This window comes from Ursus americanus, chromosome 36, assembly GCF_024610735.1.
Source record: "Ursus americanus isolate L20-20 chromosome 36, mUrsAme1.1.p, whole genome shotgun sequence".
In the NCBI taxonomy this organism is placed as follows: domain Eukaryota; kingdom Metazoa; phylum Chordata; class Mammalia; order Carnivora; family Ursidae; genus Ursus; species Ursus americanus.
This window is the reverse complement of record NC_142162.1, coordinates 8,933,296-8,960,213: the sequence shown is the minus strand read 5'-3', so window position 1 is coordinate 8,960,213 and position 26,918 is coordinate 8,933,296. Positions and strand designations below refer to the sequence as shown.

General features: G+C 37.4%; 1 protein-coding gene across 4 annotated transcripts in view; it reads left to right on the top strand.

Moving 5' to 3' along the window:
* Window positions 1-26,918, top strand: part of WDR72 (WD repeat domain 72) — a 217,361-nt gene that overhangs the window by 68,322 nt on the left and 122,121 nt on the right. For all 4 annotated transcript variants that reach the window (XM_045812117.2, XM_045812116.2, XM_045812115.2 and 1 more), the window contains one exon: window positions 17,408-17,610. In XM_045812117.2, the coding sequence (XP_045668073.2) occupies window positions 17,408-17,610 (203 nt within the window). The remainder of the gene's footprint in view (window positions 1-17,407; window positions 17,611-26,918) is intronic.

The window sequence follows — 26,918 nt, the reverse complement described above, 5'->3', positions numbered from 1 at the left end:
TAGTATATTGCCGGTGGGAATATAAAATGGTACGCCCGTGTAAAAAACAGTTGGGCAGTATTTCAAAGTTGAACATAGAAGTACCATATGAACCAGAAATTTCACTCCTAGGTAAACCCCCAAGAGAAATGAAAATATATATGCACACAGAAACTTGAGCATGAATGTTCTTAAGATCATTATTTTTAATAGCCAAAAAGTGGAAATAACCCAAATGTCCATCAGTGGATGAATGGATAAACAAGTTATGGTATACACATATAATGAAATATTATTCCACCCTAAAAAGGAATGTAGTACTGATACATATCACAATTTGGATGAACCTCAGAAACCTCATGCTCAGTGAAAGAAGCCAGACACAAAAGATCACATAGTGTATGGTTCATTTTAGATGAAGTATCCTGAAGAAGCAAATCCCTGGAGATGGAAAGCAGATTACTGGTTGCCAGGAGATGAGGGGAGGGGGCTCTGGGGAGGGATGGGTTACTTAATGGGTAGGGGATATTCCTCAGAGGTGATGAAAAGTCTAGAAACTAGAGAGAGTCGCTGTTTGCACAACATTGGGAATGCACTAAATGCCACCAGCTTGTACACTTTGAAACAGTTCACTGTACGTTATGTCAGTTTCAGCTCAATCAAAAGAAAAAACAAATACAGAAAGTATAGAGAAGACATCCTGAAGAAGCAACAGAATCCCAACCCTTGCAGATAATCATTATGAACGGTTAATATATTACACTGCAAATATTTTATTCCTTCACATATTAATGTCTACAGAGACATGCTTATATTTATTTTTATATCATGTGAGTCTCTTGGAAGGCATTATCCACTTACTAGTTCATTATTTTCAGTAATAACGGAACACCCTGGGAGGTGTAGCAGGGAGCTTTAGAAAGCCGCTTCCCTTCACTTGCTCCACAATCCACAAATCCCTTTTTAAAGGGAATGCTAAATGAAATGAAGCGTTTTCTTTCTTCCACTTTGAATGTAGGGAACACTTCACAGCAGTATTAGCAAGACTTGTGACATTGTCAGCAATAGACATCACAGATATTTTCATATCCTGTCACAATTGTCACTGGTCTCTCGAAGTACCATCTATGTTTACCACTGCCGTAAACTTTTAGGCGCACCACTAGCTCTAGTCATTTCATGCATGAATAAAGAAGCATATAAGCTTGGTTTTTAATACATTCTGATTGCATTTCAATATAATTGATATCTTTTATAATCTTATGTATTTTATTTTTGACATTTTAAGCCAATATCGTAAAAAAGGGCTGGTTCACTGGTTTTCCCCAGACTGCTGAAGGGCTTCATGACATGAAAAAAGTTAAGGCTGTCTGCTAGTCTGAAAGATTTTTAATGTGGGGTGCACTGAAGTTGCTCAATGGTAGCAGTACAGTTGGGGAGCATAGGTAGATATCTGATACACCCCCCCACACACACGCATATGACTGAAGAGAGGCATAGGAGTCTCATTGCATGTTTTTTTACATTGATATAAAGCCTTGTTAGACACTCTTACATGCATGCATGTACACACACACATGCACGTGAATGCATGCTCACCCCCCCCACACCACACACACACACACACACACACACACACACACACACACACACAGTGTAGTCTTCTATAATTCCATCTAGTGAACATAGACCTCTAGTATGGTGAAGTTCCATACATGTTAATTTGCTCTTAAAAGTTCATAGTTTTTCAAAGTGAGAAAATTCCACGATGTAGAAAAATTCAAGAGAAAAGTTACCTACATGAGGTAGTTTCTCCTGTGCCGTTTAAAATCTAGATACCACGTTGAAAGGCTACTAACAAAATAAACACAAGTATTTTTTCCCCAAATTTAGATTTGCTTCTTGCTCAATCCTTATTAGCTATAAATATTTGAACAATTACCTAAATTTTATTACAGAATTATACTTCACATGAACATGGTTTTCTGTTATTTTGAGACATCCTGACATTTTTTAAATTCTACATTATATGATTAATGGTTATCTGATAAAACATACACAGGTATTTGTGTGTATGTATGTATGTGTGTGTGCATTTATTCAACCCACCTTTTTTTTTTTTTAAATCTGGCATGTTAATATGTATTAGGCATACTGTGATATTTGCAGGATATCTTTGGAACATTTTGTATGCTCAGAAACAAATATAAAAATCAATAGAATCTCGTTCAAATGATAAACCTAAATACTTTTTTCTCTTAAATTTACTTTGACCAATTAAGTCCTACCCTCTGCTGCCTTATTGTTTCCTTTGTCAATTACTATCTTCCTGGGTTTTACTTAAGTGAAGGAAATACTTGCTCTCATCACTTGTAACTGATTCCTGCATTCTGATTCACTGTTGGGTCACGTGCTGGTTGGCTATGTTTGTTACGTATCTGAATTAAATCTTCTCAGGGGCTTATGCTACAGCAGCAGAAAGAGGATACATATCAGGATGACTGCTCTGTGGTTCCTCCTTCACTTGGCCCTTCTGCAAGCGTTTTATATGGACACTCGGAACGTTAGTGCGTTTCACAGCTGCCATATTTGGTGAAATAAACCCAAAGGAGCCATCTGCCCCTCCTCATGCTGCCTCTTTTCAATTCCCTAGCAACTTCCCAGTAGCCAGCTGCCACAGAAATGATTGGAAAAGCAAGACTCAGTGGGCTGTAATGATTGTTATTCTCTGGGAGAGTAGGTTCTCTGATTTGGCTGAAAGATAAAGGATATCGGATGCACTTTATTCATCTGAATGTATCAATGATATCCAACTTCTACCACTAACTTACTTGTTAGGATTTGATGGGAAGGGTCTCTCGTGTTGGTAGGGATGAATCAGGTGAAAACAAATCCAAAGGTCAAATCCTTGGCTGGGAGTGGCGAGCAGAGAACTTGACTGTGGGAATGTCAGATTTTATCTCCTATGCTACAAAAAAGGTTGGTTGCTACTGTCAGCCTGTCAAAAAGGCCTGGGCATGGATTGGTCCACTATTTTCCCCAGTCCTGTTCACATTCACGTGCCTGTGGATTCCATTCCCCTCTAGGTCTATGTGCTGAGAAGACAAAGAGCTTTTTGCAGCCACTTGGAAGTGTCAGAGTAATAGAAGCTCCACTAAGGGACACAGGGTGTCATCTTACAGTTAGTTCATCATTTAAGTTGGTAGCAAACTGTTTTTGTAAACTTAGTTAAATGATTTGGATAAAGTCTTTTATTTATCCATTTGGATAATGACTTTATCCAGATCATGTTAATTAACTAAATGATAAATCAGAACTGAGAACATTTATGGGCTGGGACTCCAGGAAAAAATTGGAATAAGAAGATTTGACAGAACAATTTACTTCTAATCCATGATTTGCACTGGAGGTTTAACTTTTTTAATTATCACATTTTTCTTACTTTTAGAAGCATCATTTGTAAGTCTACTTTGAAAACCCCCTTGTTACATGTTCCTTATTTTATGTCTGTCATTTAAAAAAAAAATTTATTATTTTCATTTCTTAAACTGTGATCATGTTTCCAAGATTGATCTATTCTTGAAGCTATCCATCATCAATGATTTTATAAAGGAAGTTGTGTTTTCTTTGAAGCACTGGTTTTAGAGGAATCCTTAGCACATTACAATTTAATTATAGATGGCATAGACAAAACAATCAGTAAAACTTGGGATTTGGAATTAGGTGACCTCGCTTACCTGTGTAGATATAAGGAGAAGTCAAATTCATGATGTGATACCCTACCTTATAGTAAACAGAGCATCCTAGCAACTCATCTCAGAGATTATCTCTTTTGTTACTTGTGGTCTCCTAGCCACCAATTATTTTGAATACATCTCCATATTCTTTTTGCCACAATTTAAAATCTAAAAAGCTCTGAAAACAAAAGCGCTTTTTTTATATTAGTTTGTGGTAAAGCAACAAAACCAAACCTTAACTCCTATGAGGTTATTTATTCCACTAAGTGTAAATATTCTTTTTTTCTTTACCTGCAGATAAATGACTTATTTGTGTCTGCTCTCCCAGACTCCCCTATAGCTGTTATACAATATACATATATGCATTATCTTATCTCTCCAAAATCTGGGAAATCCTGAATTCTAAAGCCTTATGGACCGACCTACATGTTTTGGACAAGGAACTGTGAGCTTCTATTATCTTTGTCATTTTCCCCAATGCTGTCTATACTCTGTGTCTTTGTTTTCTTGTCTCCCAGTTATTGAATATACTTTAATCTGGCTTTTGTCTACACTGTTCCAATTGGAACTGTTCTTCTTGAGGTCCCCTAATTCCCAAGATAAATTGTCATCATCTGGGTGGCAGGTACTTGCCTTGTCTGTAGTCACTGTCACCAGTGTACTCCTTGTCTCTCCACCCTCAGCCTTATGTGGCATCCTCTCCCCCGGATGGCCAATAGCCCCACTTTCTCACTGTGCTGATTCTGCAAGCCCTCTTTATATTATTCCCTGGGTCTCTTCTCAGATACTTCTCCTTTCGTTTGTATTTTCCTTGGGCTGTCTTATCAACATAGATGCTTTTTTTGTGTGATAAAATACTTACAACATAAAATTTGCCATTTTAACAGTTTTTCAGTGCAAGGTTTAGTGGGATTAAGTACATACACATTATTGTGCGATTATCACCACCGTCTATCTCCAGAACTTTTCATCTTCCCCAAATGAAACTCTGTACCCCTTAAAAAAATAAGTCCCCATTCCTTTCTCCCCTCAGCTCTTGGCAACCATCATTCTACTTTCTGTCTCTGTAAATTCTACTCATATAGGTGGAATCATACAATATTTTTGGTTGTTTTTTGTTTTTTGTGACTGGCTAATTTCACTTAGCATAGTGTCCTCAGGGCTCACCCATGCTTTAACACCTGTCAGAACACTCTCTTTTTAAGGCTGCATAATGTTCCATTGTTGTCTAATTTAGAATCTAATTCTAATTCACTGAGTTAGGAAGGCAATGGCTGATGCCAGAAGACCTATCTATATTCTGTAAGACTGCTTCCATGCTTTATATATATAATATAATACTACACAACCATAAAAAAGGATATCATGCTATTTGTCACAACATGAAAGGACATAGAGGGTATTATGCTAAGTGAAATAAGTCAGACTGAGAAAAACAAATACCACACGATTTCACTCACACATAGAATCTAAAAAAAAAAAAAAAGAGCAACCAACAAAAAGCAGAATCAGACCTATAAATACACGGAACAAACTGATAGTTGCCATAGGAGAGGGAGGTGGGGAGATGAGCAGAATGGGTGAAGGGGAATGGGAGAGCCAGGCCTCCAGTTATGGAATAAATAAGTCATAGGACTAAAAGGTGCAACACAGAGAATATAATCAAAGATATTGTAATAGTGTTGTATAGTATCAGATGGTAGCTAGATTTGTAGTGAGTTTAGCATAATGTATAATCTTGTCCAGTCACTATGTTGTACACCTGAAACTAATGTAACATTGTAAACTGTACTCAAATAAAAAAAAAAGTGCTCTGGCTAAAGAAGGAAAGGAGATGGTTCTAAAGAATTAGGAACCCACCAGAGACCCCTGGCTATGTAAGAAACCTAAACAGCCCGTTCTGTGAAAGTTCTAGTCAGTAATCCCAAAGGGTGGTACTATTTCCTGGGCCCAATACTATCAACAGTGTCTAGTGATGAACTTGGGTCATTGAAAGATAAACTAGTTGCTACATTTATTATATAAGGCTCCAGTAAAACATGGAATTACATATTTCAGAGGTGCCAAAAACATTTAAAAATAAAATAGTTTAGAGATGGATAGTTTGGGATCTTTTTTATCGTTTACATAAACTATTGAAAATTTCTTAACTGATTACCTTGCCAGCCAAACTCTTCAACTCTTTTCTCCATATTGCCAGCCAAATATCTACTTTAAACTCAACACTGAACATGCCAGTCCTCAGGGTCTGTGGTGGAAATGTAACTCCACTCCATGGCATTACTGTTCCTTCCTAGCTCTTAGTCCAAGTGCCTGTCCTAACTCACCCAACCAGGGGAAACAAATACCCTGAGACATAGGGTATTTGATACACAGAAATACCCTTTCTGAGCCTTGTTTTATAATCTGCTGAATTGTTTTAAAAATTAAATAAGATATATAGTAAGTGCTAAACAAAGCACTTTAGCACTTAAACTCAGCAGTGGCTAATGATAATTTTGATGATGATGAAGACGATAAAGAGGAGAAAAGTATGAATCTTACATATAATTTTTTCTAAAATAATTGAGTGCTTTAGAAGGGTTTTTTTTTTTTTGGATGTGATATATGATTGCTTAATCACTAGCTATTTAGCAAATATCTTCTTGGCTCCTAATAGAGCATGAGGATGGGAAAAGGGTTATTAAATAAGAATTAAATGTCTAACCAGTCCTCACATTTATTTGTTTTTATGACTTTATGCATCTGTGTAATTATTTATTTGATGAACCAGGAATCTCACGTATAGAATAATTTAAAAAAATAATTTAAAAAATTGAGGTCTAAACCTGGTCCAAAGTGAAAGTGCTTTTGCTAGTCCTAATTGTATTAGTTTTCTCTGGCTGTGTAACAAATTACCGCAAATTTAGCCCCTTAAAGCAACATCCATTTACTGTCTCAGTTCTATAAGAAGTCTAAGTAAGCTCGAGTAGGTTCTCCGCTTAGAGCCTCACGAGGCCGAATTCGAGGTTCTGCAAGCTGGGCTCTCAACTGGAGGCTCTGGGGAACAATTCACTTCCAAGCTTATTCAGGTCCTCAGCAGAACTTAGTTCTTTATGGTTGTAGGTCTGAGGTCCTTGCTGGATCTTCACCAGCTATCATTCTTAGCTATGAGAGGCCACTCTTACCCTTGTATGTTCCCTTCTCCATCTTCAAAGCCAGTAATGACACCTTGGATCCTTCTTATGCTTTAAATCTAACGTCCTCTTGTTCCACCAGCTAGAGAAAATGCTCTGCCTTTTTTTTTTTTTAAGATTTATTTATTTATTTATTTATTTATTTATTTATTTGAGAGAGAAAGAGCAAGCGAGAGCACAAGGGGGTGCAGAGAGAGAGGGAGAGAGACTCTGAAGCAGACTCCCTACTGAGTGCAGAGCTTGAAGCAGACCCTGAGATCACGACCTGAGCCAAAACCAAGAGTCGGTTGCTTAGTTGACTACACCACCGACGCGCCCTGGAAACAGTCTGCATTTAACAGGCTCACCTAATTAGGCCTGACCCACCTGAATAATCTCCCTATTTTAAGGTCAGCTGGTTAGAAACCTTAATTTTATCTGCCATGTCCCTCGTTTGCCATGTAACAACATAATCATTGTAGTGCTATTCCATCATATTCACTAGGGAAGACATCACGTAAAGATGACGAAGATTGGGGATCTTAGAATTCTGTCATATTCTTGTGCAGGTAGGATCCTTTTTGGAGGTTCCCATTTCTGAGTAAGTCCATGGGATAGAAGATTAAAGAGATGGGAAAAGATTTTTGGGTCGCTGGCTGCAGGAACATGGAATTAAATTTTACAGATGACCTGGGGACCCAGTACTATCGTGAGGGTACCCAGAGCATTGGTGCTTTCAGACTAAACCCTGACACGTCTGCTGGAGCTTTGATCACTCATTATTTTCCTAAGGGAAAGACTGCCATATCCCAAAAGGGAAATTGATTGCAATTAAAGTGTTCGTGCCCTGCCCGCTCCACTGTACCCACCCCCAAAAAGGAGACTTTCAATAAGCCTTCACCTGTTATCCAGTACCTTATTCAGGAGACTGTGCCCCATGTTTTTCTCTCCCAATACAATTCTTTTATCCAGGCAAAATTCCACATCAGCTCAGCAAGATATTTACCTGAGTGAATAAATGATAGCATCAAATCTCATCAAGGATATTATATCCTCCAAATAACTTATCATAACTTCAGCCAAAAGCATGAGGGGAAATAAAGAACTATTCTTGAAATATTTTAAAACTAAAAAATAAGCATTCCTGGTGTAAAAAAAAATCAAACAATACAGAACGAATAACATTTTGCAATACTCAGAAGCAGTGCGATTTTAATATTTTGTATGTAATAGGTAATTATAAACTTACAGGAACACTTTTCTGTAAACATTCACCCCTTAAATTGATTGTAAATTGTATTAGGTTTTAAAGTGAGGTTAACAATTAAGTTAGTCATAGTAGATTCTATGGTGTTAGCACAGGTTTAAAAAGGAATATGTAATGACTAAATACCTTGTAAAAAGAAGCTTAGTTTACAATTTATGTTAAATGAATGCATTATTTGTATTCCTTATACATCTCAGCAACTATAAACCTTTATGTGTTTTGAACCCTTTCTTCCTTTCACCCCACCCCCACCCCTTTATTCTGTTTTTCTGGAGGTCAGCAGTCAGAATTAGATGTGAGGGTTGAGTGTGGCCCAGCTGATAAGTCCCAGTGTTGCTCAGAATGTGCTGGAGGCAGTGGCAGAACTAGGGTTAAGGTCGTGGTGCTCAGGGACTTTGTAAAAATGTATTCTATATGCCCTAAAGGTATAGAAGGTTGACACAAAGCCAATTGTAAGTTTGTTATCGTATTAGGACCTTTGTATAGAACAAAATGAGCCACATCCTTGACAATCTGTTTTACAGCCGAATACGTTATATCCAGATACATTAACGAATGAAGATATGTACCTTTGTGCCTAATTTAATATTTCCAGATCCATTCCCTTTCCATATCCTTCGTTACTTTCTAGTTAGCTAAGTTTGATGCCTCCAGTTTCCCTCCCTCTGGTCAGAACCCCCATCAGTTATACATTTTCTGGAGTAAGATGCAGTAACTGTGAAATGGTTTTGTTAGGAAGGGGGCACCAGGTCGATCTCCATACACTTCTGTGAGCAAGGCAATGAACTTCATGTGAAACTGAAGATAAATGATAAATCTTACAACAGACCCAGTGGTCAAATTCCTTGATGCGTGGAGTTTAATGACAGCTGTCAGTCAGCTCTTTTGCTGAAACCTGATCTCATGAATTTGACTACTGAATTTGGTAGTGAGGCCTTTCTTTCTTTTTTTTAGCCTATTGTGTTTTAGAGGTAGTCCTTCTGAAATATAACTGTCCACTCTCTAACAGCCCATTACCGTGGTGGAATCAGTTAGAAAATGCCTGCCTGGAAAAAAAAAAAAAAAAAGACAGAATTCTATAAGGTATACACTTACATGTTTTTTGTTGTTGTTAAACTTTGTTCAAATAAGTACAATTTATATTCATTACTAATTTCATAATAGGAGTTATTTACCAAATTTTGATTTTTCGCAATCCCATAATGAGCAGAATATTTAATTGAAAATGTTTTTAGTTTTTGGTAAAACAATTTATTTAAAATTTGTAGGTTTAACTGATGGTTACCAGAGGGGAGGTGAATGGGGAGATGGGTGAAATAGATGAAGGGGATTAAGAGCACACTTATTCTGATGAGCACTGAGAAATATGTAGAATTGTTGAATCACTGCATTATACACCTGAAACTAATATAACATGCATGTTTATTATAATGGAATTAAAATCAAAGATAAAAAATAAAATGAAATTTGTAGGTTTACAATATAAGTGGTTTTAGTGGCCTGGGAGGATTTTATGTTCCTATGGTAATGTTCTTCTGAGGAGAATGTTCTTCATTGTTCTTCTAAGGAAAAGCACCATGAGTGATAGTAAGTCAATCACTGTGTCACATTTATTTATGAATAATTTTGAGTAAATAAAGTGTTTCTGTACAGTGCAATATAGTGTTACTCTATCTGGGTATTTTTGAATCATTTCTTCTGATCATTTGCAGATGGATTCATCAAGTGAATATGATTTCTTTTTTTAACTGTTTCTGTCCCTTTTGGGATAGTAGCTGTTCTTTTCCCCACAGATTTAGTGGACCTAATTATTGAGTGTTAGGATAGAGTTGGTCTGGCTGGGGGGCTTAAAATAAGTAATTTAAGGGGCACCCAGGTGGCACAGTTGGTTAAGCCTCCGACTCAGTTTTGGCTCAGGGTGTGATCTCATGGTCTTGGGATCAAGCCCCTCATTGGGCCCTGTGCTCAGCACAGAGTTGGCTTGAGATTCCCTCTCCCTCCCCTTCTGCCCCTCTCACTTGTGCGCTCTCTCTCATAAATAAATAAATCTTAGATAGAAGATAGCAAATATTACAAATATGGGCCAAGTACAAGAGACATAAAATCCAGGGAGCAAGTGTTGGCTGTTTGCAAGAAAGTTAAAATGTGGAATATTACTGCTCCTTCTTTCCTTTCTTTATGTAGACATTCAAGTCTGTTACATCCGTAAGGCATATTTTATCACCAAAAAGTATTCTCTTTACTCTGCTTTGCTCTTCTACCACAGCTGAAAGCAGCATCCTTCACAGTTACACATCTTGCGGTAAGATAGCTTGATACTTCAAAATTAGATTTCACGAGAGGCGCATCACAAAGTGATTATTTGCCCTATTTAAAAACAAAGCAAGCAAAAAACTGTACGTATCCTATAAATATTGACAATCCTAATGGATTTAAAATATGGCTTTTTTTTTTTTTAAAGATTTTATTTATTTATGTGACAGAGAGACAGCCAGTGAGAGAGGGAACACAGCAGGCGAGTGAGAGAGGAAGAAGCAGGCTCCCAGCGGAGGAGCCCGATATGGGGCTCGATCCCAGAACGCCGGGATCACGCCCTGAGCCAAAGGCAGACGCTTTAATGACTGCGCTACCCAGGCGCCCCTAAAATATGGCTATATTTTAGCAACATACTGATTTACAACAGTTTCTGAATCCTCGTCTTTTCCTTCCCTTTCCTCTTTATGTGCAGAAATTGCTAAAGGTTTTGTGCTGGCGTCCTGACACACCTCACTCCAGACTCTCCTGGAGGTGGCATTCTTCCATTGGGGTTTAGCCCCCACCCAGCTGCTGGTAAAGCCTCAGCCTCTGTCTCCATGCTTCCACCGCTACCTGGAGCTCTGCATTGTTAACTTTGCGTATCTGTTTGGATGTTCTCAAACTTGGCTTTTTCAACAATAGAAACATCTCTGCCCCTTCTTTATTAGGCCCTTTAGGTAGCTAAGAAACAGTGAGAAGCCAAATTATATTGGTTTTAGGGGCCTCTGGGTGGCTCAGTCGGTTAAGTGTCCGACTCTGATTTCGGCTCAGGTCATGATCTCAGTGTAGTGAGATCAAGCCCCACATCCGGTTCTGAGCTCAGTGTGGAGTCTGCTTGTCCCTCTCCCTCTGCTTCTTTCTCTCAAATCTAAAAAAATCTAAAAAAATTTAAAATAAAAGAGAAGTTGGTTTATCGGAAAGAAGTATTTGTTGTAAGTACTCAGCGGTGTGTTGCAGAGACTTCAGGGGTACTAGTCCTTAGAAAGGGACTAAGAACAAGAAAGTTGAAGGTCTCTCTCTCCCTCCCTTCCTCTGTCTCTCTTTTCTTCCTTTTGTGTTTTTTTCCTGTGTCTCTCTGTGCATTTTCTTATTCTTTCCTCTCTGGAGACTAGCATATTCTGCTACTTAGTCTGTGGTGCAAGAAACGGCTACTCCACAAGTGAACATGTTTCATTTAGAGGCTGATTCACTGTTTGCAGTTCCAAATTCTTGAGGCATCAGGACAACCCAGCAGCATAGTGGCAAGGGAGGACAGGCACCTGTCATTTGAATGTACTATTCCCAGTGTTGGCAGCCTGCTGGCTCTGGGGTTACAATAAGTATAGTTTTGTGTTAACTGCTGTCACACTGAGACCCTGGTGTGCTCTGATGCCTTCATTACCTTCTCCTTCCACTGCTACAGGGAAAGGGTAACATTTAATTTATTCATTCAGTGAACAAGTATTGAGCCCTGCTTTGTTCCAAGCTCACAGAATACATACTTGCCAAAAAAAAAAAAAAAAAAAAGCATCTGGAAGGGGGGCACCCCTGACTTTAAGCAAGCAAATCAAATAAAACAATTACAAATGTGTTAAGTTCTATAAAATTAAGGAAAGAAGCTAAGATAGAAAACAATTCAAGAGAGGATAAGAATTTACTTTAGAAAGCCCTCTCTGAGGAGGTGAGATATTAAACTAATATTTAAAGAGTGAGATAGAGCTAGCAGGAAAGGATGTGTTTATTTCAAGGATATTTTTAAAAACTGATTTGTGAGCAAGGGGAGGATGACATGGGAGGAAGCAGAGGCAAGAATATGACTTGTAGGTCAAGGAGTTTGGATTTAATCCCAAGTGTAGCCACAGTAAAAAATCATTAGCCAGGTTGCTGATGTCATATAATCCATTAAGAAGTATTTATCTAGCCTTTAATTTATGCCAGACTTCAGCCTGGTTTACTAAAGAGGATTAAAAAATAAGTCAAATATATAATCCTGCTGATTCTGATTATAACCTAGCTTGAGAGGCAAGGCTGATTGAGAAGATTTGAGTCTCAGGTAGGAGATGGTGGGGGCCCACTCTGGTCATATGTGCAGTGACCCCAGGCCCGAGTGTGAGACAGATCCAGGGCCACAGAGCCACGAGGTTTGTTAAACTGCTCACAAGGGGCTGAGTGAGAACTTGTCATGTGTCAGAGGGGGGCTGTCATATAGTATAGCACATACTGTGTGCCAGAACCGTCTAAGCCCTTTAAAATGTCTACTCAGTGCAATCTACATAGTAACCCTGCGAGGTCAGAATTATTATTAACCCCATTGCACAGGTGAGGAAACAGAGGCACAGAAATGTAAAGTGACTTGCCCAGGGCCACACGATTGGTTGGGTAAAACCAGGATTCATGTGCAGGGTGGCCTGGTGTGAGGTCTCCTCTTAGCCACCATCCAGTGATGTCTGCAGGCTGTCATCCCTGACAGAGAGGGTAACAGCTAGACGGGGTTGCAAAGAGGGAACACAGGGAAACTTTTGGTTAAAAAAAAAAAAAAGTGATTATGCAATGTCGAATTGGCAGTGAAAGCAGGATATACAGTGGAAATATTGTCAATACGGGCCTAGGGCTCTGCACAGAGGATCTTGCTACTCTCTATATTTCTGTGCACTGGCATTTTGAGGAATAAGCAATTTGGGATCAGTGAAGAGTGCTTCTGATGCTTACCGGTGTCATCTTTCCTTCACTCTGTTAGGACACTAATTGTTCCAAGCTCTGTCTTCCCAGGATTGATTCCATTCTCAGACGTACTATTACTAGTTTATGATTAGAACAAGTTGTATTAAAACTCATGTTAATGAAAAAACAATAGAAAAACTGCAAGATATTTACATATTTGCATAGAAAGCATTTGTATACAATACGATTTTACTTGGAATAGATTTTCTGGTATTTTTCACATAATATTTACTTGGAGGGAGGAAATTGTTATCACATAAAATAATACGTAATTCACACATATCTTTCCTTATCATGTTCAGATTGATTCAGATGAAGAGTTAAGTGTGAGTTAGCGTGTATTCTTGATGTAGCACGGAGCAAAAGAAAAAAGATCTAGTTACCATTGAGTTCATTTTGGAAAGCAAAAATTCGCTTGAAATTGGATGTTGAATTAAGCAATTTTGTAAACCTTCAGTTTCTGATATGTCTTTAATATCAGGAAGCGGTGATGAGTCTGTCTACTGCCAAAGACTGTTATTAGAGTTACAAACACACTGCTTTTTGGACTTCCTCAGGGTCATGCCGTCCCTCCTAGCTTACCGTTTTTGCTATAGACTCTCTAACAATTTAAATATATCCCTGAAGTTACATGAATCCCATAATTTCAGGATATATTTAAAAGAACATTCTGCATCGGAAGTGTTTGATCATGGTATATCAATCTGTCTAATCAGGAGAGAGAAATGACACCATAATTTGACCAGAGAAAATTAAGTATAAAAAATTATTAAACATCACAAAGAATTGATATGAGGAGCTGGCTGGTAAGAACTAATGAAAACTCTAGAAAATATAATAATAGCAGATTTAAGGAGCAGCCACTACCCCTAGAGCTGAAATAGGCTGGCAAAGGAAGAGACACCCCCGCCCCACCCCAGTGCAGGGCTAAGATACTGACTTTACAGGACAGGTCATAGCTGTGGTCACTGGATGGTAGACAAGCTGGTGTGGTGTGGTATGGTGGAACTTGCCAGAAATATGCTCCCTAAGGTGCTAAGACATCACAGAGAGATGTCTCATTAGATGTACTCTGTCATGCAACCACACAAAGAGTGCCCAAGGCAGCTGCTACCTGCTGGCTGCTGCTGGCTGTCCCGCACTGTAGGAGCCTCTTGCTGGGGCAGCCTGGGAATCCACCCACACTGTTGCAACAGAGCACGCCAGGACCAAGAAGAAAAGAACCTTTTCCTCTACTAGACTTTTCTTTCTTTTCTTTTCTTTTTTTTTTTTTTTTTAAGATTTTATTTATTTATTTGAGAGAGAGAGCAGGAGCTCATGAGCAGGGTGAGGGGCAGAGGGAGAAGCAGACTCCCCTGGCTGGAATCATGACCTGAGCTGAAGGCAGACCCTTAACCAACTGAGCCATCCAGGTGCTCCCCTTTTCTTTTTAATCACTTTTTTTTCCATCACCTTTTATCCCACAGAAGTTAACATTATACCAGCTGTTGAAGGAAAAATATTTAAAGAGCACGTATCGGTTTTCACAGAGCAGACAATGAAGGGTGAATTTGGAACTAAGCAACAATGAATTGGTGACTAGCATACCTGGGATTCACTATTTATCCACTTTCAGCGTTTTGAACGAGGGCTTTTAAAAGCTGTTGTCCTGAACTTGTAATAAAATCACTTCATTGTTTTAAACATGTAATTTACTTGTCTGTGATAACTTGAAAAGAAATTGACTCACTCTAATGATCCCTTAAGTCGCATTTGTGCTTCAACGAGTTCTTTGAAACAAAATAATTATTTTCATGTATTTTACAGCTAGTCATGATGGAAACTATTGTTCTCAAAACTAGGTGTCCAACATTCTGTTAGAATGGGAGATTTTTAGTTTGGAGTAAAAATAACTTTGTGTTACTGTATATATTACAGCGTATTAGTTTTAAGATATTTCTTGCCTCTACACAACCATGAGATGTTAAGTGAGCTCAAGAGGGACAAGAACTGAATCATTCTTGTTTAGCATAATTTCCAGCATCTGGCACAGTGAATGAGTACCCATGGTAGATGCTAAGTTGATTATTTATGCATGAATGAAAATAGATTACAGCTGCCCAAGTTCATGGGTAAACTATTTTCATCACTGAGAAATGCAAGAAATAGTTGTTTGTGTAGACATTAGGTATAAAATAACATATATATATGTAAAATGTATAGTATAAGGCACATATTATAAGTATTAAAGTACAATAAATTCTTTCCTAAGAATTCTCAGAATCTTTTTAAAAAATCAGTTTGAGGAACCACTGAAAACCTGTGAGAAGAAAATACCCATGGTGATACCATATTCAAAGAGATATCTCAGAAAGTCAGTAAGATTTGCTAGGTGTCACAGTTACAAGTTCTGGAATGTAGTCATTTTCAGAAAGGGGTAATAACTATTATCTTTGGTTTGAGAAACTTTTGTTATTATCGTCCTTGAGAAAAGGAATTTTCTTGCTGCTGCCAGCTTTATTTATTTGTTCAAGATATATCAGTCTTGATGAAAAAAAAAAAGCCTAGAGAAATAACATGTTTGTAAATTTATATGCTAAAGGTGTTAATCTATGAATGCAGAAATGTTGTAAAAAATATGTCATTGTTAAAAGACTAGTGACTATACTTCCACCAAATATTTTAGCATAGTAGCTGTTGCTGATTTAGAATCCAGAGTACCAACTAATGGTAGTTCAGTTGCTATAAAGAAATGATATGGAAGAGAAGAGGAAAAATGAGAAAAGACTGGATAGTCCTAATCTTCAAATCTACTTATCTAAAGACAGTATTACGGAATTCTTTTTATTTCGTTATTGTAATTCTTTTAAAATTATATTTTCTTTTATTTATTTATTTAAAATTTTATTTATGTATTTGACAGAGAGAGACAGCCAGCGAGAGAGGGAACACAAGCAGGGGGAGTGGGAGAGGAAGAACCAGGCTCCCAGCAGAAGAACCTGACGTGGGGCTCGATCCCAGAACGCCGGGATCACGCCCTGAGCCGAAGGCAGACGCCTAACGACTGCATCACCCAGGCGCCCCTAAAATTATATTTTCTTAATACTATTAATAAGAGGGGTGCCTGGATGGCTCAGTCAGTTGAGCATCTAACTCTTAGTTCTGGCTCAGGTCGTGATCTCAGGGTCCTGAGATGGGTTCCGGGCTCAGCTCGGAGTCTGCTTGGGTTTCTCTCCCTCTCTCTCTCCTTCCCCCGCTGCCCTTCCCCTCACTCATGCACTCTCTCTCTCTCAGATAAATAAATATAATCTTTAAAAAAATACTACTGATAAGAATTAACTTTCTCCTTCTTAACAATTAGTACAACTACTTTCTCATTGACAGGTTAGAAGTAATACGAGATAAAATCTGTATTAAGTTTGTATGTCAGGTTAATTTTCCTTAGCATCTTTACTTAGTAGGATATAGGTTTTATATTTAATATAGTATGAATAATGTAAATGAACTCATAGAGACAGTGGTCATGATTAATTCATATTTGTTAAGATTTCAGTGAGAGTTTGGCATCGCATTTTATAAAAGCATTAACTCCTTCGGAGTTGTTTTGTGATACTTTTGCTCTATTTTGTGCTTGTTCCTTTTACCAGCATCTTGAAATTCTGGAACTTGTGGAATGGCAGAGAAGAGGGCAAAAGGATTGTTTGTGGTTTTTTTTTTTTCTTCTAATAAAGTAAATAAAAGTCAAAGGATATAATAGCAACAATAACAAAATTCTAGAGTGGTCTGCATTCCTGAAGCAGTGGGGGCCCTTGGGAAAAGGAGTAACAAATACAAAGTATCAGTTTTCTTACTTGTCCTATCCACGTAAATTATGTACATACATTACCAACAGAAACCTCTTTTTTTAGCAAAAAACACTGCAGTTCTCTGTTGTTTGTGAGTTGAAACACTAGGGGACAGCACTAAAATATTCCATAGTTGCTGGTTATTGATTACTTGCATACTGTATACTAAGTAAGAGATTTTACTGTTAAAGACTATTGAATGCCCTGTTGATTTCAGCGGATAAAAAAGCACAAAGAGGAAGACAAGGTTTTCAAGCCCATAATTTCAGCCTTTGTAAGATGATGATTTGAATAATTTAGAGAAGGCTCCCAGGCTGCTTTTTCAGTTGTAAGAAGGCATGATCACTTAAAGAATTGTGATTTTTTTCTGGTAAAAGTGTTTTGTTCTTTTCATTCTTTTGGAGTACATATTGTGCATAATTTTTTTTAATTTCTAATCTTGTTTTCCAGGCACTTTGGAAAGACATGAAACGGGAGAAAGAGCAAGAATTATTCTCAATTGTTGTGATGATTCACAGCTTCTAAAGCCCGAGTCTGTACTTCTGGTTGCCTCAGAGACACATAAGCACAAAAGTGTAGAGCAGAGATCTTCCAGCGCCTATCAGTTTGGGCCCATCCCTTGCCCCGGTCTGCAGGTGGAGTCTTCATGTAAGGTAAGTTCAAACCTCCCAGAGAACATGATCAGCCCCGAGGAAGGAGTAATGTGCCTTCATGGATATGTGGCAATTAAATGTTAGCACAAAAACAAGAACTGAGAGGAGACTGCATCTACCAGACCTATCTACCAAGGGCTCTTGGGTGAATCAGGATAACTTTTTAAGTGATTATTAGGTTTGGGATAGCATTCTTTTTGACAAGATAGGTTCTGTTATCGTAACTGAGTCAATCTTATAATTCTTGAGTTCTAGATGGTTTTCAGTAGGGGGAGGGACTGTATTCTGTGGTCTGGATCCATTTTTGTTTTTTGGTTGAGTATATATGACCTCTTCTTTAAAATGCTTATTACAGATAAACCAAGAAGGTATTACAATAACTGGATCATTGTAGGGACAATTTTTTTTTTATCTACTCAGCATCTGTAGGATCACCAGCTCTTTAGGATTCCAAGCCTTAATTAATACACAGTGATGGAGTTTACTTCTAGCCTTGTAAACCAAGTTAACCACCTTTCACAGAGATTTGGATGAGCTTTCTTAATTTCAGTTTTAAAATCATATGGTAATTTAATCTGATTTCTTTAAGGGACTTTTCCATCTTTTTGTCATCTATATTTCCAAGTTATCGCCTCGTCATGTTGTTGTAACTATGCCATTTATATGGATATATCTAATGGAGTATTTTCTATGTAGACCTCTTTTCATAATATTATTATGACTTTTTAATGACTGCATCCTGCTCTATACTTTGCATATAGTATTACTGATTAAATTATTTTCCTATGGATTAATACAGGGATTGTTTTTTATGTTTCACTTTCATGAATACCATATCTATGAACCTTTATTAAAGATTTTTTTCATATTCAGTATTATTTAATGGGATATATTTCCAAAAGTGGGATTTCTAAATCAAAATTTCACTGATTTGTTAACGTTTTCCATTGTTTTAATAGTATTATGAAGTCTTAAAATACCATTAATAAGAATTTTAAATAAGGCTTTGTTTTATCTCATGTGCATGTGTATGGTTAGAGGCATAAGGATCTGTCATCTTAAAAGTTTCATAAGCGTCTCAAGTTGTGCCTCAAAGTTGCAGGGTGGGAAAGAAAAGGGGGGTGTGGGAGCTCCTGACTGGCTTAGTGAGTAGATCATGTGACTCTTGATCTCAGGGTGATGAGTTCAAGCTTCACATTGGGTATGGAGCCTACTTAAAAATAAATAAATTAAAAAAAAAAAAGGTGCAGGTTGGGTGTGGGGACACTCCTGTGTGATCTCTGGCTTTTTGGGGTTAAAGACATGATTCCGATGTCATCAGTGAGGCCAGGCTTTATCAGTCTTTTGAGAACTGAGCCACACTAACCAAACACCCAAGAAATGCATGTATAAACTAGAATGGCAGTGCTGTAGTTTACGATGAAAAATGTTAATTGAAATTCTGTTCGTCGCTCAGCACATTGTCACTGTAGCAAAGCCACAGGTAGCCTGGGAGAAGAGGGAGGTGGAGTTTTCACGGAGGGCTCCTTGATGAACACCGAGTCAGGGGCAGGGGCTGCTCCTTCCCTGAGTTCTGAAGAGCCCGTTGCAAGGTACTGCGTTTCTTGGTCAAGGCTGCTATACATTGAAAAATTCCTAAATTTTGAATCTTTATTTTTTAAGACTGCATTTAGACCACCCACTTTTGTTCCTACTCTCCTTCTTCAGATGTTAAAACTGGTCATTAGGCTACAGCGTGTTGTTGTTGTTTGTTGTTTTTCTTTTCTCATTTAGTCATATTGGTTTTAGATTCACAAAACTGCTTTTCACATTCTTGAAGTAGGTCCTATTTTATAAGGAAAATTCTGTCAGTCTGATGAAACTTGAACATTCACAACCAGATATGACAGTCATAAGGTCTTCATCTCCAAAGATGGGAAATTGAATCATACCTGTTGTAAGAATGAGGTAAATAGAGCCCGGTGAGTGAGCCCAGATGACTGCCAAGCACTCCCGTCTTAATGTGGCTTTGCTGCTCTTTATGCATAATAGAGTGTGCATCTTATAAGGGGAATCAGACTAGCAGACGGGAACTTGGAGATGTGTCTTGACTCGTGCATGTCAGATGCTTAGGGTCTGCAGGAGCAAATCTCATTCATCAAGTGCCTATTTTACTAGTTTAATTCCCAGAAGGTAAACTGATTACTATTTCTTTCAGTTTCTTGGAGGACCTCAGAGCTACCCTTTAGGTAGTGGTAATAGTATATATAGATTTCATTTTCTTTATGTAATTTTGTTTCTTTCTTGACTCCAGGAAGCAATAAAATGCCAGGGTCTTGTTTTCCTACTCTTAGGCTTATTCCAGCTTTATTTCCTCACTAGTGCCCTTCGCCTTAGATGACTGTGATATCTAACCTTCGCTCTCTTCAGAGCAGGCAAGTTTAATCAGACAGGACTATCACCTCCTTTGTTCTAGACACCATACTTCTATTATTGTTGAGCTTACTGCTAATTAGAACTGTTTTTATTTGTGCTTCCCCTAAGTTATATCTTCTCCAGTTATATTCTGGGTATCTTCCTTTCATCCTCTTTGATTTAAACTCTTGAGATCGTTTATCTTAATCTTCTTTTATTTACAAATTTAATATGCATGAAATTTCAAGAGTGCTTGGAAATTCTCCATTCTCCTTATTGTTAATATAATAAAATGCTTCATGGGTTTTCATAAGAAAAAATATAGTTTTAAAGAGGAGGATTTGAATCACACTCATTTTAGAGGTAGGAAAATGAGGGACAGTAAGCCTGTGAAATGTAGAAATGTCTAAAGTTACTTTGTGTCTCAGAACTTTGTAGTGGGTTTTAATGACATGCAGTGAAATACTCTCAAATGGTAGAGTGAATTGTTTCAGTGAAAGAAAAGTGTGTTAGATCTGTGTGGTGAGCCACCTGTGTTTTGAAATATTTGGAATTTATTTGAATGCTATATTCAAGTTTTTTTCTTGCATTTGAAGAGTGCATATGGATTTGGGAACGAATTCACAGAGAACGACGAATAAAATAAGACACTTTCAAAATGGGTCCAATTTGAAATGCTAGAGTTGTTGAATTTGTGCAGCTAGACAAAGAAAAATCTTTGTGGAGTAGGAGAGGGCCAGAGTCTTAAAGGATTTAAAGGAATACAATATCATATTAGTGATGGGGAGCTGCTTTTCTCAGATTCTGCTGAGGATAAAACAAGATAGAAACTGTTTAAATTGCAGTGGGAGGAATTTTAGCTTCAAAGAAGGAAATAAACAACCTTTCTAAAATCATCTCTACATGGCAGAAATCTTTGTAGCTTCATCATATTTTAAGGAGAAAAGGGCCTGTTTTGGCTATTGGTTGGTTGCTTGGTTTTAAACTTTTTTTTTTAATTTCTTGTCTGTAAATGAGTAATAAACAGGATTATTTTAACTGTCACGATTTAGACCCATTGTAGTGTCCTGGGAATGCCCTTTCTTTAAAACAACAACAACAATAACAACAACAACAACAAAACCTGATGGGGCCCCAACACCCCCCCCCATTGATTGTTTAGTGCTGCAGTGTTTAATAGGGTAGCCACTGATCGCATATGGCTATTGAATCCTTGAAATTTGGCTAGCACCATATGTTAAAATGATCTTTTTATATATAAGACTAAATAAAATATGTTATTAAAATGAATTTTACCTGTTTCTTTTTATTTACTTATTTTTTTAATATGACTACTAGGCAATTTAAAATTTTATATGTGGTTTACATTTTACTTGTAGTGGACAATTTGAACTCAACCAAAGATAAGCAAACTTTTTTGTAAGGAATCTGATGATAAATATTTTAGGCTTTGAGGGCCAGATTTTCGCTGTTGTAACTACTCAACTCTGCTGTGGAGCACAGAAGCTACCATAAACAATTCTTAAGCAAGCAAGTGTTGTTGTGCTCCAATAAAACTTTATTTACAAACACAGGCAGTGGACCAGATTTGATGTTCAGGCTATAGTTTGCCAATTTCTGATCTAAACAGTCCTCTCTAGACTTTGAGATTATGAGGCAGGAGGAACTGGCAAAACAGCCAGCACATCTCCTCTCCCTAGATACCTGAATTTTTAATGAAACAACTTATTCCAACTTCTGCATTATGTGGAATGCAATCCCAAAGACCTTGTATCAAGTCTGTTCCCTGATAGAAATTATTAAATGCATATGTGTTTGGAAATCTGCCTTTTTAGAAAAACAAATGTGCTCATGATAGCTCCCAATCTAAGCAAGTTTTAATGGCATTTCCTTTAAATAATGTACTTATACACACCTTTATCCAAACATATAAAATTGATTATGGGTAAAGAATTCATTTACATTAATTTATATTCCAGTGAGCTTTCTAAAAATATGAATTTTTTTAACCTTCACTTGACCTTAAGTGATACCTGTTTGGTACCATTTGCTGAAAAATCTTATTAGGGCTTTATCCTGCTACCTCTTGTAAAACACAGATGGTGCACTGATAGGCCACCAATAAAAAACTGGACCCCACTACTAATTACTTTATCAAAATGAAATGTTAATTCTTTCCTATTTCATGACACAAAAACATAACCAGAATAGAATTAGAGTAATTTCTAAATGATAATGCTTTTAAATGTAACCTGTAAATTTATATGTAGAAATATGAAATCATAATTCATGTGGCAACATGACATGTACATTAACTCAGTCTTGACTGAATTGTTTATATTTCATTACCAAAATTTATAGAAAAGAACAAATAACACGTTTTGAAAACAATTAATTGCATTACATAGGGATAAATCTTTAATAAGGAATGATAATTTTCACCTTCTTAATAAGTAGTTAATTTTTGGTATACCTTTTTAATGTAATAAAGAGCATATAGCTCTTTTTTTTTCTCATGTTTTTTTTCTCATGTACAAAACACTTTGCATCAATTTTGTGTAATTTTAAAAGAAAATAAATCTTTGTTATTAGCCATCTAAGCACATCACTAAAATATAGGGATTTCTCTCTGTATACATTGGATTAAGATTTTTGTTCTGAGTCTTTTGACCTAGTGAATCTCAGCTTAAAACTTGAGTTCCTAAATGACAATAGTCTTCCTGTACTATAAATATACAGTAGCAGAGAATTAATTATACAAACCGATTTGCTTTTTGAACATGTGAAGTGATGCAAATTTTTGACAGAGCATAACTACTTCTATAACATATAATAGTTAAACAAAAATCTCTGTAATAATTAATACCTTTTTTGATGGCTCCTTTAGGAAGAATGTCCCTTTCTCATTTCGTGGCATAAATTTAAACTTTGGGATGCAGTCACCTCAATGCTGAGGAGAAGTATGAAAAGCACCTCACAGCTTTCTTTCAAAACTAGTTCAGGAGGTCCCAGAGTCACTGTGAAAAGTACGAAACACACCGTTAAATGACTCCAGCTGTCCATCTGCACACAGAAGCAACCATGAATTTCCTCACAGGGCTTCAAAGCATTGCTTGTATCTAAACACTCGTTGGCCATGTAAATTCGAGGCACAAAAGGAGAATGCTCGCATGTCACGGTGCGTGGCTGGTTGAAGTCCCGCATTGTGCTGCACGTGTCGGTGGGGAGTGCCAGGAACAGAAGGGCACTGTTCTGACTCATGTGACAAATGTAGTTAACACCAGATCCATATTAATGTTGTCAAGTTCCCTTGATGTATTTAAACAGATTTTAATTATTTTCAGCGTGCACAGGCCTGAAATATATAGCCTAATAGTTCTTCAAAGAAAGCTTACTTAATGTGTGAATGTAAAGCCTCTCATAAAAATGAAACTTTTATATTGGCCTTAGTCATTGACATAGGTTATTCATCAAGTCAGCAATTTGTGTGGCAAAGTGCCATTTGAATAGTGTATTGTTAGGATACTTATGGTCCACTTGACAAGGGCTCTTGCTGTAAATAGTGCAATTTGACTCCAGCTGTTACAGAGTGGCTTTGACAGCAGCCAAATAGAATGGAGATGCCTTACTGCACCGCCGAAAAATCAATATTGGGTTCTTGTTCATGGTAACCTGTTCTTTTCTCTTCTGTAGATTTATAAACGACTATCAAGGGTTTATAAGTGGAAGTTTAAATATTATTTTAAATGCAATTCACTTCGAGTTTTAAATTAAGACTTGTGATAAATGGTACGAGTGCAGAGTTTTAGGATGTTATTTCCACCCTCTGGTTCGTGTTTAGTCACAATTACAGTTAAGTTGAATTTGGATTCTCTCGCTTCAATTGGAAGAGAATTAGTGTAAAGCATGGTCTCAAAATTGTGTGCCTATTGTATATCGTCAGCGCAATTATTTCTTCTTTTTGATTTTCTTATCAATATTTCTGCGTCCCTCCCACCTTCTCTGCGTGTGTACCTTTTTGTGTAGATGGTGGGGTTCTTTGTGACTGTGCCCATAGCAACACCCACAGATGTTGACAGCCAGTGATGTCTCCAGCGTTGTCAAAGATTTCCCTAAAGCAGAGTCTGGCTGGTTTTGAAGAGTTTTCTAGCAGTTTTCAGCAATACAAGGTTGCTATGATACCTGGCTGGTGGTAAAAGATACAGAATCTGTTCATTTCAATAACCGCACACGAGGGCTCTTTGGCTTTGGGTTTCTGTCCTGTTGTGAGCTGTTACATTTAAGATTACAGAAGAGGAAGTGAAATTATAAACTCAAGATGAGAAAAAAAGATGTTTCAAGAGTTTACTTTGAATCTTAATATTGAATAAAAGAAAAATTTTCTAGGTATAAAAACCATTTAGCTGATGGCTGATTTCCTAAGATTGCAGATATTATTTAAATCATTTCTGGTTTTGTCGAATATGATTTTAATTTTTATTGTTGTTTACCTGAGATGCCTTAAGTCTTCATCAGTGGTGTGCTGAGCAGGATTTGAAAGAGCTGTTTTTAACATGGAAAACGCTGGTATAACGCATACTTTCTCAAATGCCTTTTTCAGTGAAGGCTGTTAAAATAGCCCTCCTATTACCGACCAACTCTGCATTTATTGAATTTGTGGCTGAGATAGCAACTGAAAATTCATAAAGCTGATAATATAATTGTATACAAAGACCTTTAAGGCTGATTCAAGGTCAGCGTTATTGTTTTTCTAATTGCTGATAGATAGTCATGATTTCTAGGAGAAAGGGTTTGCTCTGCATTGGTTTTAGCTGGTTCCAAAAAAGGTTATCTCTTTTGTTAATTCTAACGTAAACGCTTTCGGTGAATAAATTGTTATATCATTTCTTTAGTACTAGATTTTGCATAGATTTAGCTCAGTTCCTCGCAGTCCCCTCCCCCAAGTATTCATCAAGCCCCTAAGAAACACAGAAATCTAAGATCATAATTCTTTTTCAGTTAATCTGGTTGTCATCATCAGTTCCCTTGCAGGCTGGATATACTAGCCTAGAAACGTGAGTAAAAGTTGAACATACCAGGCATTTTAATTTTTTAGTTTAACCTAGGGACAGTGTGACATAATTTATTAAAGCATGGCTTTAAATTGCCTCCATTTACATTAATGATTTTATAGAGATATTGTAAAAACTGTGAATTCTGTAGTCTTGTCCATATCATAGATACTAGCGCCCACGACTGTTTAGGGACTTTTTCCTCCCTCATTTCTTCTTTCCTTTCTTTCTTTTTTCTCAGTTGTAAATTGCTTTTGCTTTTTAAAAACCTGTGATTTCCCAAATTTGTTAAGACCCTGCTTCTTGTAGGACCCAAAGGTCTCTAACCTACTGCAAGAGTTCTATACCTGCTGGGATGCAAATTCACTTCAGTGGATTTGGACAGTTTGCCGGTTCTGATGACAAAGCAATGGTAAATGTTACCTTTTTGCAGAACCTTGGAGTTTCCTCAGTGACCAAGGTATCATCCTGTATCAGGAGTATCTTGTGTTTATATCCTATTGTTTATGACCACCACAGTGGATGATATTTTCAGGTGTAAAAAATGAAATTTCTAGACATTCAGATGTTGAGTTAACTAAAAGAGTTAGTGGCTTGTAACAGGAAAGAAAAGGAGGAGAATAAAATCTTTCTTCTTGAAAGCTGGTAATATCACTTATTGACTGAGAGTACCATCTGGACCCATTTAAAGGAATCCCAACAGGAACACTACTTCTGTACCAATGACTTATGTTGAAACTGGTCCTAAGAGAGCTGCAAATGCAAAAATGTAACAGGAAGCAATTCTCAGAAAAGAAAGCATTTATTCTCATGAAATGTTTCCCCTATGTTGGTAAAAACAAAATGTATTAAGACTTTAGCTTTATTCATTGGAGCTAAAAGAGCATGAACTTATTGGAGAATATATCCAGCTAATATCCCCATCCGTTTTTCTGAATTGCATTTTAATAGTGACATCCTGGAGGCACAACCAGATCTCTACATCCCTGAATGGCACTCATGACATTAAACGCAAATAATGACATAAATGACATTATTTGCAATTCTCTATATACAGTGAAGCTCATCTTACTATGGAAACAGCTGTTTTGATCCTAAATTAAAACATCCTGCATAAGCTTTGAGTCCAAGTATGATCATTTCACCAGATATATTTTTTAAAAAAGGGTCATAAATACTGCTGTGAGCAGCAGGGACTTCTCATGCACATACTTCACTCCTTGCAAAATCACATAGGAATGAAAATTTTAGGTTTTGGGGATTTTTTTGGTCTTCACGTGTTGTTCCAGACCTGATGGTGTCTAGAAAGCCAGTATGAAAGCTCGCAAAATATGAAGTCGTACTCACATTTATCAGTCTTCCTGCTTATATGAGAGGCCTCTGGTCATTACACAGAAGTTGGTCCTCTCTATTTACTCTCTGGTGACAAGTGTTTTGTTTTCCCTTTTGCTCCTTGAAGTAAAATTTTAATCTGGTTGCATAAAGAGTAGTCATGGAGGAGCACAAGTTCACCAGAGCCTTTATTTCCACTTTCGGCACTGTGGCGCGTTAGAACTCGAAGTGATCAGGTTACCTGTTTTCCCCTCTTCTTTCTTTACTGAGAGGATTTTAGAGCCTAGTCCTGATTGAATCATACAGTAAATTAGGTTTAGATCCAGTACTGGGTCTGTTGGTTCCTGTCTCCGCTCTCTCAGTCCCGGTGTAGCTGCGTGCCCTGATGGACGGTGCCTGCAGCCAGCCTCTGACCTGCCAAATTCCGCTCACTCCTGGGCTCCCACATTGTCCTGTCTTCACTTACCCACCCATTTCCTTCAATAAACATTCATTGCTAACTAAGCAGGGGATCCAGTGGACTAAAAGTCA